Source organism: Vidua chalybeata, chromosome 22 (assembly GCF_026979565.1).
Source record: "Vidua chalybeata isolate OUT-0048 chromosome 22, bVidCha1 merged haplotype, whole genome shotgun sequence".
NCBI lineage: Eukaryota > Metazoa > Chordata > Aves > Passeriformes > Viduidae > Vidua > Vidua chalybeata.
In genome coordinates this window covers 2,410,475-2,423,815 of record NC_071551.1, presented here as the reverse complement: position 1 = coordinate 2,423,815, position 13,341 = coordinate 2,410,475, and the positions used below count along the sequence as shown (strand labels likewise).

At 55.9% G+C, this 13,341-nt stretch overlaps 1 protein-coding gene across 3 annotated transcripts; it reads left to right on the top strand.

The window, feature by feature from the left end:
* The first annotated feature begins 394 nt into the window (after positions 1–394).
* On the top strand, positions 395–12,726 carry ECE1 (endothelin converting enzyme 1). 3 transcript variants are annotated; one of them, XM_053962896.1, is made up of 18 exons: positions 395–465; positions 3,515–3,601; positions 4,514–4,655; positions 5,370–5,582; positions 6,884–7,008; positions 7,289–7,501; positions 7,584–7,775; positions 8,288–8,430; positions 8,516–8,630; positions 8,840–8,950; positions 9,202–9,300; positions 9,415–9,492; positions 9,876–9,979; positions 10,183–10,293; positions 10,422–10,489; positions 10,566–10,756; positions 10,849–10,944; positions 11,217–12,726. In XM_053962896.1, exons 1-18 carry the CDS (start codon positions 463–465, stop codon positions 11,391–11,393), a joined length of 2,268 nt encoding a protein of 755 aa, XP_053818871.1. In that variant the 5' UTR covers positions 395–462; the 3' UTR covers positions 11,394–12,726. The 3 variants fall into 3 exon arrangements, with proteins under 3 accessions (XP_053818871.1, XP_053818873.1, XP_053818872.1); XM_053962898.1 differs by lacking the exon at positions 395–465 and adding an exon at positions 1,440–1,458; XM_053962897.1 differs by lacking the exon at positions 395–465 and adding an exon at positions 3,112–3,439.
* Positions 12,727–13,341: the final 615 nt, after the last annotated feature.

Here is a 13,341-nt window from a genome sequence, read left to right as displayed (position 1 = left end):
CGCGCGGGGCTGTTGGTGGCCCCCCCCCTCGCCCGCCCACGCGCGTGGCTCTGAGGGCGACACGCTCGCGCGGTCGCCCCGCGGCCCCGTGCGCTCGCCCCGCGGCCCCGCGTGCTTTCGCGCTTGCACAAGCGGCCGCCGCCGGGATCGCGCCTTGCACGCTTGCCCCGGGACGCCACATCCCCTCCGGCCAGCGAGCCAGGGCTGCCTCGGGGAGATGCTGCCGGCAGCGCCGGGGCACGTGGGGCCCCCCAAACGGGGCTTGGGGCCCCCCGAAAGAGTTAAAGGAGGCGTGCGGGAAGCCCGTCCCTCCGCGGCCCCATTGGTTTCCCATCCCAGGTACATCCTTTGCTCGTCACCCTCGCCACCCTCGCTAGGCCGCGGCGGCGTCACGAGCGGTGCCGGGGCTCAGCGGGCGCTCGCCCCATCGGGGCCGGGGCTGGCGGGAGTGGGGTGACGGCCATGGTGAGTGAGGGGGCCCAGCGACACCCCCAAATCTGGGGGTGGTTGAGTAGGGGCCGCTTGGCAGAAGCGGGGCGCCGGGTGATGCATCTGCCGTGGGATGCTCTTTGTAACCCCATAGGACCCCCCCCCACTGCATCCCGGGGTACCCCGGCATCCCCGCGGGACCCCCTTTGGACCCCCGAGGGACTCTGTGAGACCCTCACTAGACCCTTAAGCGATCCCCCATTGCATCCCAAGGGACCCCCCCAAGACACCCCCAGGGACCCCCGCTGCCCCCCCGAGCACCCCTGGGTGCCCCTCTCACCCCCCCCCCCCCCAGCATTTTCTTTGTGGCCAGTGGGGTCACCTTGTGGGGACCCCAAAGTGGGTGCTCCCGTCTGGGTGCCCCCTCAACCCCCTCGCCGCCCCCAAATCCACTCTTGACCTGGACCCGCGGGGGTTTGCACCTTGTTTTCATCTGCAAAGGGAGGGGGGCGCCCCCCACCCAACTGAACCCACTTTTGTGGGGCTGTTCGCGAACACCCCCAAACTGGGTTGTACTCCTCCCTATTTTCTTTTTTTTCGGTAAAGTTTAACCCTTTTTTGGCTGCTTTTTAAGCTTTTCTTAAAAAATTACTTAATGTGCAGTCAGGGTCCCCTACACAACTGGGAGCTCCCCCAAAACCCTTTCCCAGCACCCCTGATTAACACCGGCACCCCTGATTAACACCAGGAGTTGCTAATTACCCCCGGACATCCTAATTAGCAAGCTGAGCCTCGCTGGGCGCTCGCTGTAGAGGTGCGGGGGCACCCATGGGTGCTGGGGGTGGGGCGGGTGGGCACCGCTTTGCCAGGCGGGGCTTTGGGGGCGCGGGGGTGACTTGGGGGGCTCAGGGTGGAGTTGGGGCGTTGGAGGGGCTGGGGGGAGGTGAGGAATCGCCATGGCGATCGTGGCCGCGGTTGCTCCGAAATGGCGCCCGGACGGGAATTGAAAGCAGCCGGCGGAGGCTCGAGGTGCCCGGTACCGGAGAGGGGCTCCCCCGGCGGGGCAGAGCCGGGCGCTGGGGGCCCCCCGGGCCTTCCTGGGGGTGTGCGGGCTCCGAGCACGTGGGGCTTATTGTTTATAGAGCGAAGGAGCGATTTGGGGTAAAACCAGGCTATTTAATGCCGAGGTTTTTGTAAGTTGTAAAGAGAGTGAAAATCCCGTGCGCGGGGGGGGGGGGGGGGGGGGTGTTAAAGTGTGGGTGCCCCCCACCCTGTTGGAGCGGGGAGAATGCGTTTTTATTTGGATTGAAGTAAATAACGGCTTGGAGGGTGGAGGTGTATGACAAAATCTGCCCCGTTTTGCCCCCCAAAAAGTGGTGAAGCTCCTGCTTCACCTGCTGGAGAGGGTGGGGAGCACCCCGAAGTGCTACTATGCCCCCCAATATGAAGGATATGAGTGTTAAAAATACCTCCCGGGCCCGATTTCCCCTCAAATTAAGGATACTGGGGGTCGATCCCAGTGCCTCTCGGGGTTTTTTTGGGGGAACTCAGGCTCAGTTTGGATTCTCTGATGGCTGGTTGAGGGTTGAGCCAGCACATCTCTTGTGAAAGGAGAACAGAAAGGGATTAATTTTTTTGTCTTTTTCCTGGTTTTCAGGCTGGGGTAGGCGGGGTGGGGGATCGCTGAGGAAAAAAAGATTGCATTTCCTCAGGAAATGGAGTGAAAGCTGGGATTCCAGGAATTTAGTGTTGCAGAGCCGTGGAGGCTTCATGAATCCCCCCCCACCGTGTGAGCGGGGATTTGTGCCCGGAGCTGCCAATTTCAGCCATGTGTGAAGTACTAAAATAGGTGGAAAAAAGTGAAAGGGGTTGGGAAAAAATAGGATCTAAACAGAGATTTTCCCCACGATAAAATCTTGCAGTTGAGGCTCTTTCGCCTCACGGTTCTCAGGCTCCAGGCAGCCGCCCAGGGGAGATTTTGGGGCTGCAAACAGAGATTTCGGTACAACCAAGGAGGGAAACCACCTCTTTGTTTTAACCCTTTTTCTTCCCCAGGTGGGTTTTGTGGTTAATTAAACTGAGGCTGGGATTTGGGATCCGGGGAGACGATGAGACTTGTTATTAAGTGTGCAAAGGGAGGTTTGGGAATGCTGCTATTGGAAACAAGGCTGAGAACCGGTGCTTTCATTCTGCCAGGAGAAATTGAGGCTCGGCTGTGTGGGGTTTGGATCAACTCATCCCTTTGGGATTGATGGCAGCGGTATGGGGACATCCAGATGGGTTTAAACCCCCTCCCTGCGCTGGTTGTGGGTGAAGGGTTGTGAGTGGTGCCGCTCGGGCCATTGGTGGCAGAGTCACAGTGGATTTTGGGGTGCTCAGCCCCTCGGTGGGGAGTGGAGGGTTGTTTGCTCCATCAGGAGACAATCTGGCTGGATGGCAGGGCAGTGCCAGGGGAAGGAAGCGGCGGCGGCACGATAAGGGCCGGCTGCCAACCCGTGAGGTTTTCCTTGTTTTTCTGCCGGGGATGAGATAAGAACCGGGCACAGGCACAAGATAATGCCCGGAGGACACGGCGCCGGGAGGGAGCCCGGCCACAGCTGAAATTCCTGGTGCTGTCGCCTTTGGGTGCTTGCAGGGACGTCTCCGGCTGTTTCACGGTGCGCGGGGTTCGCAGATGGGACGTAGAGCACGAGCGAGCCGGGAGAGTCAGGGAGAAAAGCCATTTTCTCTGCTGCCAGCCTTTCCCAGGTGCCTGGCACTACGGGGTTCCCTGGCACTAGGGGGGTCGCTCTCCCCGCTGCTGGGCGGAGGTGGATCCGGCTTTATTCCAGGCTGAAGGGGAGGTTGCACAACCCGGCCCCGGGGGAAAGTGAGGCGGGTTCGGGCTTTGCTCAGCTCTTGGCTCCGACCCTCTTTGCTTTCCATAACCATCCTCCGGCTTTGTGTAGTGCTCTGCTACCTCAGAGCTATTCGGGATTTTGCTCCCCGGAGGAGGAGGTGGCTTTAAAAGGTGTGTAAACCTTCCTTGTCCTTCATCTTCTTCCTCATTCCTGGGCCACTGAGCACCTCTGATCTCCCTGTGCAGATGTCGACCTACAAGCGGGCGACGCTGGACGATGAAGACCCCCTGGAGTCCCTTGGTGATGGTGATGGATACCCCAATGGCTTTCAGGTACAGCTTCATGTGTCTTTTAGGGAGGAAAAAGGGGATTTTGTGTCCTGGCAAGCAGCAAAGGGGGTGCAGAAGGGTTTTCTACCTTTGACCAGTGTTTGGGGGGTAAAGTCCAGTGCGGGCAGAGCCATGTTGGCTCCTGCCACTGCTGCCCTTCGCTCCCTTTCTGGCACAGGGAGCCAGCAGGGCCATATCCTGCCTGCACTGTTTCAACACTCCAGCTCCCACTTTTTCTGCTGCCAAACCCCTTCTCAGCATGGTTGGGGTGAGCAATTATCGAAGCACTGGGAGTTTTGTCCCCACACAAAAGGGGATTAGGTTAATTCCTCCCCAAGCAGTGGGAAAGCAGCTTAAAGAGGGCCAAGGGTGGCAAGAAAAAACCCCACCGCTGCCAGTGTCCAGCCTCACCAGGGAAGGTTCAGGGCTGGAGAGACCTTCTCTGTCGTGGCCCCAGTCCCATCTCCATCAGTCTTGAGAATGGTGGTTTCTGCCCCAAATGTGTTTTTACTTTTCCTGGCGGGGCCGTCTCCGCTTGCGGTCACATCGAGATGTTTCCTGGGGATGTTTTTTGGCTGAGTGGGAGTATCCTGTTAAGACACTTTTTGATGCAGCCCCCACCCTGTCCTAGTGGTGGCAGTGGGGACAGGGACAGCCGTGGGGTTATGCTGTGCTCGAGGAAGGGTTCAGGGTGGCACGGGACAGCAGGTGAGCCCTCCAAAGCGCTCATCCCGCTCCCTTTCCTGCCATTGTGCCGCCCTTCCTGCCTGGTTTCTGGAAGGCAGCTGCTGCCTTTCCCAGCCCAATCCGTGACGGATCCCTTGTTGGGGCTAAATTTCTGCTGCGGGAAGCAAAATGGGGGCTGCATCAGTGAGTTTTTCTGCCAGTGGGGAGACAACGCTGCTCTTCCCGCAGGTGAACTTCCGCGGCTCACGGGGCAGCCGGGGGTGCTGGGCCGAGCGGACACGCGCTGAGAAGCAGCTGGTGGTGCTGGTGGGGGTGCTGGCGGTGCTGCTCGTGGCCTGTCTGCTGGGACTCATCTTCCAGTACAGAGCCAGTAAGTCCTTTGCTCGTTTTTTTGGGGCCAAAACCCCCCCCAGGAAAGGGAGGATCCTGGGCTCAGCCTCTGCATGCGAACACCGAGGCAGAGCAGCTTATCCAAGCAACCAGTGGGGATGGTTTGTTCAAGCTTTGAGCAAACGACTGCACAGGGATCCTGCCCCCTTGACCAGAGTGGGTTGCTGGGGATCTGCCCCGCAGAATGTGAAATTTGGTGCAAGGGTGGGAGGCTTACCTGCACCCGTCACCCCAGGACAGGATTCTTGGGTATCTCAGAGGATGCTCAGGTGTGGGGTGGTATCTTTGGGCTCAAGACAGGATGGTCACCTGCACCCCTTCACCCCAGGATGAGATGCTCAGATGCTGCATAAGGTATTTCTCTGATCCTTTATTCTGGAGCTTGATGCCTGAGCACAGATTGGACCATTTCTCTGTTTCCTTCACCTCAGGGTGGGTGACTGGGCACTGGGCAGGATCTTTGGGCATAAGATGAGATGCTTGCCCTGGGATGGGGTGATTGGCAGGATGCTCAGACATGGGTCAGCATGCTAGTCCATACTGCTTGCCCTAGAGCAGGGTGGTAATGTACAAGGTGGGATGCTCAGGCACCAAGTGGTGTGTTTGCCTGCATCCTTCAGCTCGGGGCAGGATACTCTGTGGTGCCGCTCATCCTGCTGCAGCAGAGGAGCTGAACCTGTCCCTGCCCCCTCAGGGCCACCCGCCGTGTGCCTGTCGGAAGCCTGCATCTCCATCACCAGCTCCATCCTCAGCTCGCTGGACCGTGCGGTGAATCCCTGCGAGGACTTCTTCAGCTACGCCTGCGGGGGCTGGATCAAGGCCAACCCCCTCCCCGATGGTCACTCGCGCTGGGGCACCTTCAACAACCTCTGGGAGCACAACCAGGCCATCATGAAGCACCTGCTGGGTGAGTGCGTGGGAGCAGTGGGACCTTGCAATGCTCAGGGGCCCTGTTGGGTCCCGGGGATGCCAAAAACATAAGCATGGAAATACGAGGTTGGAACTGAACTCCAGCGTCAAACCGGTCTGTGACACACATGCTGTGAGGACATTGAGAAATGGATCCTGGCTGTGTTTGGTCTCCTAGATGCTCCTGAGATTTTTGACTGTGGTGTTGCTAGTCTGTGGTGCTGAGTAGGGAAAAGGCCTCTGCTCTGTAAACCCCATGGTGGCATTCCCAGGAGCTCTGAAATTCAGGTTGTGCGCTCCAGACTGCACCCAGAGGCTGTAGTGCCCCAGTATCATCCCAAGGATCTGTATTTTTCCTGTTCTGTAACTTCCAGCCTTTGTGAGTAGCCTTTTGGGGGGCTGGCTGCCAGTATGGCCATTTTTGGGGGCCAAAACTCCCCCAGCAAAGGGAGGGTCCTGGGCTCAGCCTCTGCGTGCGAATGCCGAAGCAGATCAGCTTATCCGAGCAACCAGCAAGGACGGTTTGTTCAAGCTTTGAGCAAACAACTGGCTCCTTATCAGCACTTTCCACTGCGCCAGAGCTGATTATCTGGAAAGAGAAGGTTTGGGAAGAGTGTTGTCTTTTGAGAGAAAGGGGGTGGTGCGGGAACAGCTTCATCCCTGGCTTTTCCCGCAGAAATCTGGCGCTGGTTTTACTGGGAGAAGAGACTGGGCCTCCAGCCAAGTGGTCGTGGTCGGCATTTCCTTGAATTCCTTGGAGCTGAGGGACCTTTAGTTAATAAAACCACACAGCTGGGAAGCCAAAGGTGCAAGCTGTGTCATCAGGAAAATAAATAAAAAAACCCCAAAAACTCTGGGGAAGCAGAATTTTAGCTGGGGAGATGAAAGGAAGGTTTTGGAGGCAGAGGAGAAAAATGGGTTTATTGTTCCTTTTTGCAGGAATAAATAATACAGGTCTAGGGGGCACCAGCACAGAGGCAAGGGCAGGACGCAGGGCTGGATGATGCTGGGAATATCAGAGCTGCTGGAAAAATAAAAATGCTTTTTGTTTTTTCTTTCTTTGTCTTTTGTCCCCAAAGAGTTGGAGCAGTAACTGTGGGTGGGAAAGGAGAGGGAGGCAGGAGGCCAGGAAGGGATGGGGCCAATGGGATGCCCTTGGGGGCATGGTGGGGACTATTGGGACAATCCTTGGTGCGTTTTTGGAGCCTAGCCTTGCCCAAAATGTGGCCGAATCCTTCTGGGTCCAGCAGATGCCCATCCCTGGAGCCCCATGTGATTCTCCCTGGGTACCTCCCACAGAAAACACCACGGCCAATGTGTCCAGCGAGGCAGAGCGCAAGGCACAGCGCTATTACCAAGCCTGCATGAATGAGAGCAAGATCGAGGAGCTGCGTGCCACCCCGCTCATGGAACTCATCCAAAAGGTTTGTCCCAGTCCTTGTGGGAAAGCCATCTTCCCTCTTCAAAATGTGGGGAAAAACTCAGTCATGGGCAGTCCCAGCACCGTCCATACTCCATTCTTGGTGCTTCCTGCAGAAGAGCATCCCCCAGGTCAGGCAGGCAGAGGCAGAGATTTATAATCCTATAATGGGGCTTTTTAGCCCCCTTGCAAGATGTTTCCCCCCAGGATGGATATTGAGGGAATATCGACGCAATTTCAGGTGGCTGTTTCTTACTCAAAAGTTGGTTGCTGTCTGTCCCCAGCTGGGTGGCTGGAACATCACAGGTACCTGTGCCGGTGACAACTTCAACGAGACGCTGCGGGAGGTGACGGTGCATTATCGCACCTCGCCCTTCTTTTCCGTCTACGTCAGCGCCGACTCCAAGAACTCCAACAGCAATGTCATCCAGGTGGATCAGTCGGGGCTGGGCCTGCCATCGCGGGATTACTACCTGAACAAGACGGAGAATGAGAAGGTGAGGGTGTCAGGGGAAATGTGGGTTGGCTGGGGGGATGCAGTGCGTGGGTGGCACCTGCCATGCTGATCCCACCGTGCAGGTGCTCGCTGGGTACCTGAACTACATGGTGCAGCTGGGGATGTTCCTGGGAGGCACCGATGAGGAGTCGACGCGGCAGCAGATGCAGCAGATCCTGGACTTTGAGACGGCCTTGGCCAACATCACCATCCCGCAGGAGAAGCATCGGGATGAGGAAGTCATCTACCATAAAATGACAGCGGGAGACCTAAAGGTAGGAATGGAGCTGGCGAGCTTCCCCATTCTGCTGTGGTTCGGGAAGCAGGGTGGATGGGTGAAGGTGACGCAGCTCCTCTGGGAATCCTGACACCAGCTGACACAGCCTGGGAAGCTCTTGTGCAACAGCTTGGCCTATGTCCTCCTTGGGGAAATCCTACCCTGACCCTTCCTCCCAGCCTCTGGACCACCCCTGGGGCTAGCAACCGTCTACTGCAGCAATCCTCCTGGGACTACTGCCCCTGGACGTCAGCCTGGTCCCAATGTCCTCAGAAGGGCTGTAACTTGTGTCAACATCTGACACCCACCCCACTTTATTTTCCTTCTTTGTGGGAGGAAATTGTTTACTCCCCTTCAACCTTTCAAGGATGCTGCTGTTACAGGAACTGGCCTCTGCAAAATCAGCTGAATCCATCAAATGGGGATTGATACAGGCAATTCCAGCTGAAGAAGCAGCTGCCACCCCCTGCGATGGTTTTTAGGTCCATAGCAGCGCTGTGGCTTTTGCAGGAGCTGGCACCGGCTGTGGACTGGATGCCCTTTCTCTCCACGGTCTTCTACCCCGTGGAGCTCAACGAGTCAGAGCCCGTTGTGGTCTATGCCAAGGAGTACCTGGAGCAGGTCTCTGACCTTATCCTGGCCACGGATAAGTGGTGAGAATCCCCAGCCTGTACCAAGACCCAGGTACCCAGGGTGGGCAGGAATGTGCTGCTGCCTACTCACCACCTCTCACCATAGTCTCCTCAACAACTACATGATCTGGAACCTGGTGCGGAAAACCAGCCCACTCCTTGACCAGCGCTTCCGGGATGCTGAGGAAAAATTAATGGAAGTGATGTATGGGACAAAGAAGGTGAGGGTGAAGTCCCTAGTGCCCCATAATCACACTAAAATGGTGATGGCTTTTTATGTCGAGGCCCTCTCATGCGGCATCCAAACAATAGAGATGTGGGGCAGCTTTTGGGGTGGCAGAGGGTTGGATGGGCCAGGTGGAGCAAGGGGTGGGGATGTGGAGGGCTTTGTTCCATGCCACCACTGATGACCACCTCCTGTCCCATGCAGAGCTGCCTCCCACGCTGGAAGTTTTGCATCAGTGACACGGACAACAACCTGGGCTTCGCCCTGGGGGCCATGTTTGTCAAGGCCACCTTTGCTGAGGACAGCAAGCAGGTGGTACGTCCCCAAGACAGCAGCGTGCGAGTCCCGGTGCTGGGAAAGCCTCTACAATGGTGGAACTGTCAAGGCAGACAGTGTTTCTCTGTCCACCCTATTGCATTCACCGTGCATCTCCGTGTGCAGGGTTTTTCACCATGTGTTGTCTTGGCCTCCCAGCCTCTTCCTCCCTGTGGTGTGAAGGTCCTTGACCTCTCTGGGACAGGAAGCCAGCTCTTTGGACTGACACTGTGCTGCCTTGTTTTGTCTAGGCGGAGGAAATGATTGCAGAGATTAAAACTGCCTTCGAGGAAAGCCTGGAGACCCTGCAGTGGATGGATGAAGAGACGAGGAAATCAGCCAAAGAGAAGGTGAGGCGCTGGTGGCTGTGCTGGGGAGAGGGTGAGGGTGGAGGATGGTGGAACAGGGCGAGCCTGTCCTCCATCCCTGGCACTGAGAGCACTCTGGTCCTTGTCACCCTCTAGGCAGATGCCATCTACAACATGATTGGCTATCCCAAATTCATCATGGACCCCAAGGAGCTGGATAAAGTGTTTAATGACGTGAGTTGGTCGGATTCGTCCCCTGGGTCTTCTATAGGACGTACAGGATGTGTCTGTATCATCATGGCCTCAGGGCAGCCTTGAACCCCAGGTTTCCTCCAGAAGGGTCTCACTGATGTCCTTGGCCCTTCTCTCAGGACTTCTCAGAGAGCTGTGAGCCAGTCCTGGGGTGGCTGGGGCTCTTGGGATCCCTGCCTGGGAAAAGGAGGAGCCGTTTTCCGTAATGGTGATTCATTGCCCTCCAGAGACTCCACAGATGTTGGAGAGGAGGAGAAACAGGAGAAGCCATAACTCTGCTGGCTCTGGACGCTCAGACGTGACCGTGAAGGGAAGAATGGGGCTGGGCGATCACCACACACCACTCACGCCTTGTTCTTTTGCAGTACGAGGCCGTGTCCGACCTCTATTTTGAGAATGTCATGCAGTTTTACAACTTCTCAGCCAGGGTAACGGCTGACCAGCTCCGGAAACCGCCAAACCGGGACCAGTAAGTCCTCTGCTCCACTTCCCTGTTGTACTCAGTGGGGAATATCAGCATATCTGGAGCACTGGGATTTGGTGTCCACCAGCCTGTGCCAGTTTTGGGGAGATAAATTTAGGACAACAGCTTTGCAACAAAAGTGGATGCTGTTGGAGCAAACACTGGTGATGGTTTGTGTTGCCATGTTGGTCGTGTTTGTGTTCCTGCAGGTGGAGCATGACACCTCCAACGGTCAACGCGTATTACTCTCCCACCAAGAATGAGATTGTCTTCCCTGCCGGCATCCTCCAGGCCCCCTTTTATACCCGTGCGTCCCCCAAGTAAGAGCCATGGGAAAACAGAGAGGGCAGGATGCCCAGCTTTCCTCCTATATCCAAATTTTTGGCTAAGTTTCATGGCTGTGGAGAGCAGAAGCTGCTTTCTTAACCTCTGCATTACCCTCCTGCAGGTCTCTGAATTTTGGTGGGATTGGTGTGGTGGTAGGCCATGAGTTGACACATGCCTTCGATGACCAAGGTACGACCATGGCCAGGTGGGTAGGCAGCTGGAGGGGTGACAGATACTAGATGAAGAATCCACTGTGTTTTTGCAGGCCGGGAATATGACAAAGATGGCAACCTGCGTCCCTGGTGGAAGAACTCCTCCGTGGAAGCCTTCAAGCATCAGACAGCGTGCATGGTGGAGCAGTATGGCAACTACACTGTCAACGGTGAGGCAGTCAATGGCAAGCACACCCTCGGGGAGAACATCGCTGACAATGGGGGCCTCAAGGCTGCCTACCGGGTAGGACCACGGGGCTGGGGAGATTCGAAGGGGGGCACGGTGTGGTAGGATTTGTGTTGTCTCCTGAGCCCACTGTGCTCGCTGGTTTTCAGGCATATCAAAACTGGCTGAAAAAGAATGGGGATGAAGAAACACTCCCAACTCTCGGCCTCACCAACCACCAGCTCTTCTTCGTTGGCTTTGCACAGGTAGGTCATGTGGTGACCTTGGGAGGGTGGGCACACAGATTTTTGGAGGTGGAGCATGCCCAGATGGGGTTGGGAGGGTGTGATGGCAAAACGGAGTCCTCCAGAGATGGTGTTGTGGGTGGAGAACAAGATTGGGGTGATGCTGGTTACAAAGGAAGACAAAGCTGCAGCTCGAGCTGCTTTGGCCCCCATCACGCAGGCAGAGAGGTTGGATTCAGCACCAGGCTGGCCCCATGGTGATGGGTGTCATGCCCCTTGTGCTCCATTTGCAGGTGTGGTGCTCAGTTCGCACACCAGAGAGCTCGCATGAGGGGCTCATCACCGACCCCCACAGCCCCTCGCGTTTCCGCGTCATCGGCACAGTCTCCAACTCCCAGGAGTTTGCGGAGCACTTCAGCTGCCCCCCGGGCTCCCCCATGAACCCCCTCAAGAAGTGTGAAGTCTGGTGATGGGCGAGTGCCCAAGGGAACCAGCGGCTGGTTGCTTTGTCCTCTGCCAACAGCTGGGCTTCCCCAGTCCTTTGAGGCTCAAACCACTTCTCCATGCCACGGAGAGCCCGACTCTTCAACCGGAGCAGTGTCTGTGCCCCTGGCATTGTCCAAGGTTCAATCCACTGTGAAAACTCCTCATCCCCCTGCTTGTTGGTGAAATGGCTTCAGTTTGGGGGTCTCTTCTTTCCCACCGTGACTGGGCTGAGTGCCGAGGCACAGGCATCCGTGGGCACTGCCTGTATTTACACACACAGGGCTCCAGCCTGACCCACTGCCCGGAAACCCCCTCTGTTTTGGAGGTGATAAAGAGAACCCCCAGCAGCAGCAGGTTTGTTTGCGTGTCTAAATACAAATGATGTACCACCTTCTCTCCAAAGATGCGCACACGAGGGTGGAAAATATTTTAAGATATATTTTTTTTGGGGGGGGGAAATACATATATTTTTTTCATGTGTTGTGGAATACACTGGAAATTTTCAGGGAAAATGCATTTAAAAGCCTTTTTTTAGTAAAAGATTAGTATATTTATTAATTTTTTTTACTTAGTGCAGCTGTAGGTGCAGTACCCTGTGGTGACAGTCCCTTGGCCAGGGAAGCTGGGTAGGGCTGTGGATAACTTTCCAGTCTTGGATCCTGTGTTTCTTGGGGAGGGACTATCCTCAGAGGATGCTGATGGGAAAATTAGGGACAGCAGGCCTGGGGACAGGGCTGGAGGATGCTGCAAGTCACAGAGGCTGTGCTGGGATGCTGCAGCTCCTGGCATTAGCTTTAATTTCAGAGTGTAAAGGGAAAAATTGACGTAACCAAAGATGTAACCAAGGTGGTGATGGGGTGGATGAAGCATCCTGTTCTCCCTCCTGTCTCCTCTGAAGCCAGGCCAGCCAGGATTTCCTGGCCCTAAAGCTTCCCAGACAAGTGCAGGCGGTTCCTGCCGCTGCTTCTCTCATGCCAAGCCTGCCCTCTGCTCGGGAAACTGCAAGCCCCAAAAGCACCATGTGCCCCCAAAACTCTGTCCCTCCACAGCTGGTTTGGTACCAGTGTGAGAAGTGATCAGGATGGGGCTGAGGGACTTCTTTAAGGGATGTTTTTAATACTTGTTTTGAGGGGAAAGCACTGACAGGAGCTCAGGTGCTGTATGTTGTTGTCTTGCTCTAGACAAAGCAGAGACGTAGAGGGATTTTTAATATTTATATGTAAAGGGAGGGATGGAAGGGGCTGGTTTTTTGTAACTATTTTTTCACCCTACGCATGAGGCTTATTGTAATTGAAATAATAAATACTTTTTACTGGATTTGGAGCTGATCATGACTCGAATTTCCTTAGAGCAGGAGGGTCTGCATCCATTTATTTGTGCTCTTCTCCCAGTCTACACCACTGAGACAGTCCTGTGCTGACAAAACTGAGCCAACGAGGCTTTTCCCAGCCTCTGCCTGGTGACTGCTGCCTCTCTTGGAGGCTAAATCCAGGAGGTTTTGCCCAAAAACCTCACTCTCACTGCGGGTGGCTTTTTGCTTTCCATCTCTGTGGTGTGGCCCCACACAGCTCCCTGGCAGGGAGGTCTTTCCCAGATGCTTTTCCTTCCTCCTCCCGGGTGAGTTTTTGGCTGGTTGGGCTGTGGTTTGATCAGTGGCACAGGCCCCGTGCAGGTTTCCCTCCAAACTCCCTTATTTATGGCTTGGTGATGCTGGTGGGATGCTGCCAGCTCCATAACAGGCCAACATTTACTCTGAGCAAATGCTCCATGGCTTCATCAGGCTTGCCCAAAAAATGCAAGGCAGGACCTGGACTGCTGTCTCCCTGCAAGCCTCAGCCCAGCACCTGGCAGGGCTGATGTTCATTAACCACACCAAGTGCTGGCTACTCCTTGGCTATTTAACCTTGGAATTGTTACTGGGGGCTGGATTTG

Coding starts and splice junctions, on each gene's coding strand:
- ECE1 (XM_053962896.1), top strand. Junction 4,656..5,369: donor CATCTTCCAGTACAGAGCCA/GTAAGTCCTTTG, acceptor CTGCCCCCTCAG/GGCCACCCGCCGTGTGCCTG. Junction 9,301..9,414: donor GGAAATCAGCCAAAGAGAAG/GTGAGGCGCTGG, acceptor GTCACCCTCTAG/GCAGATGCCATCTACAACAT.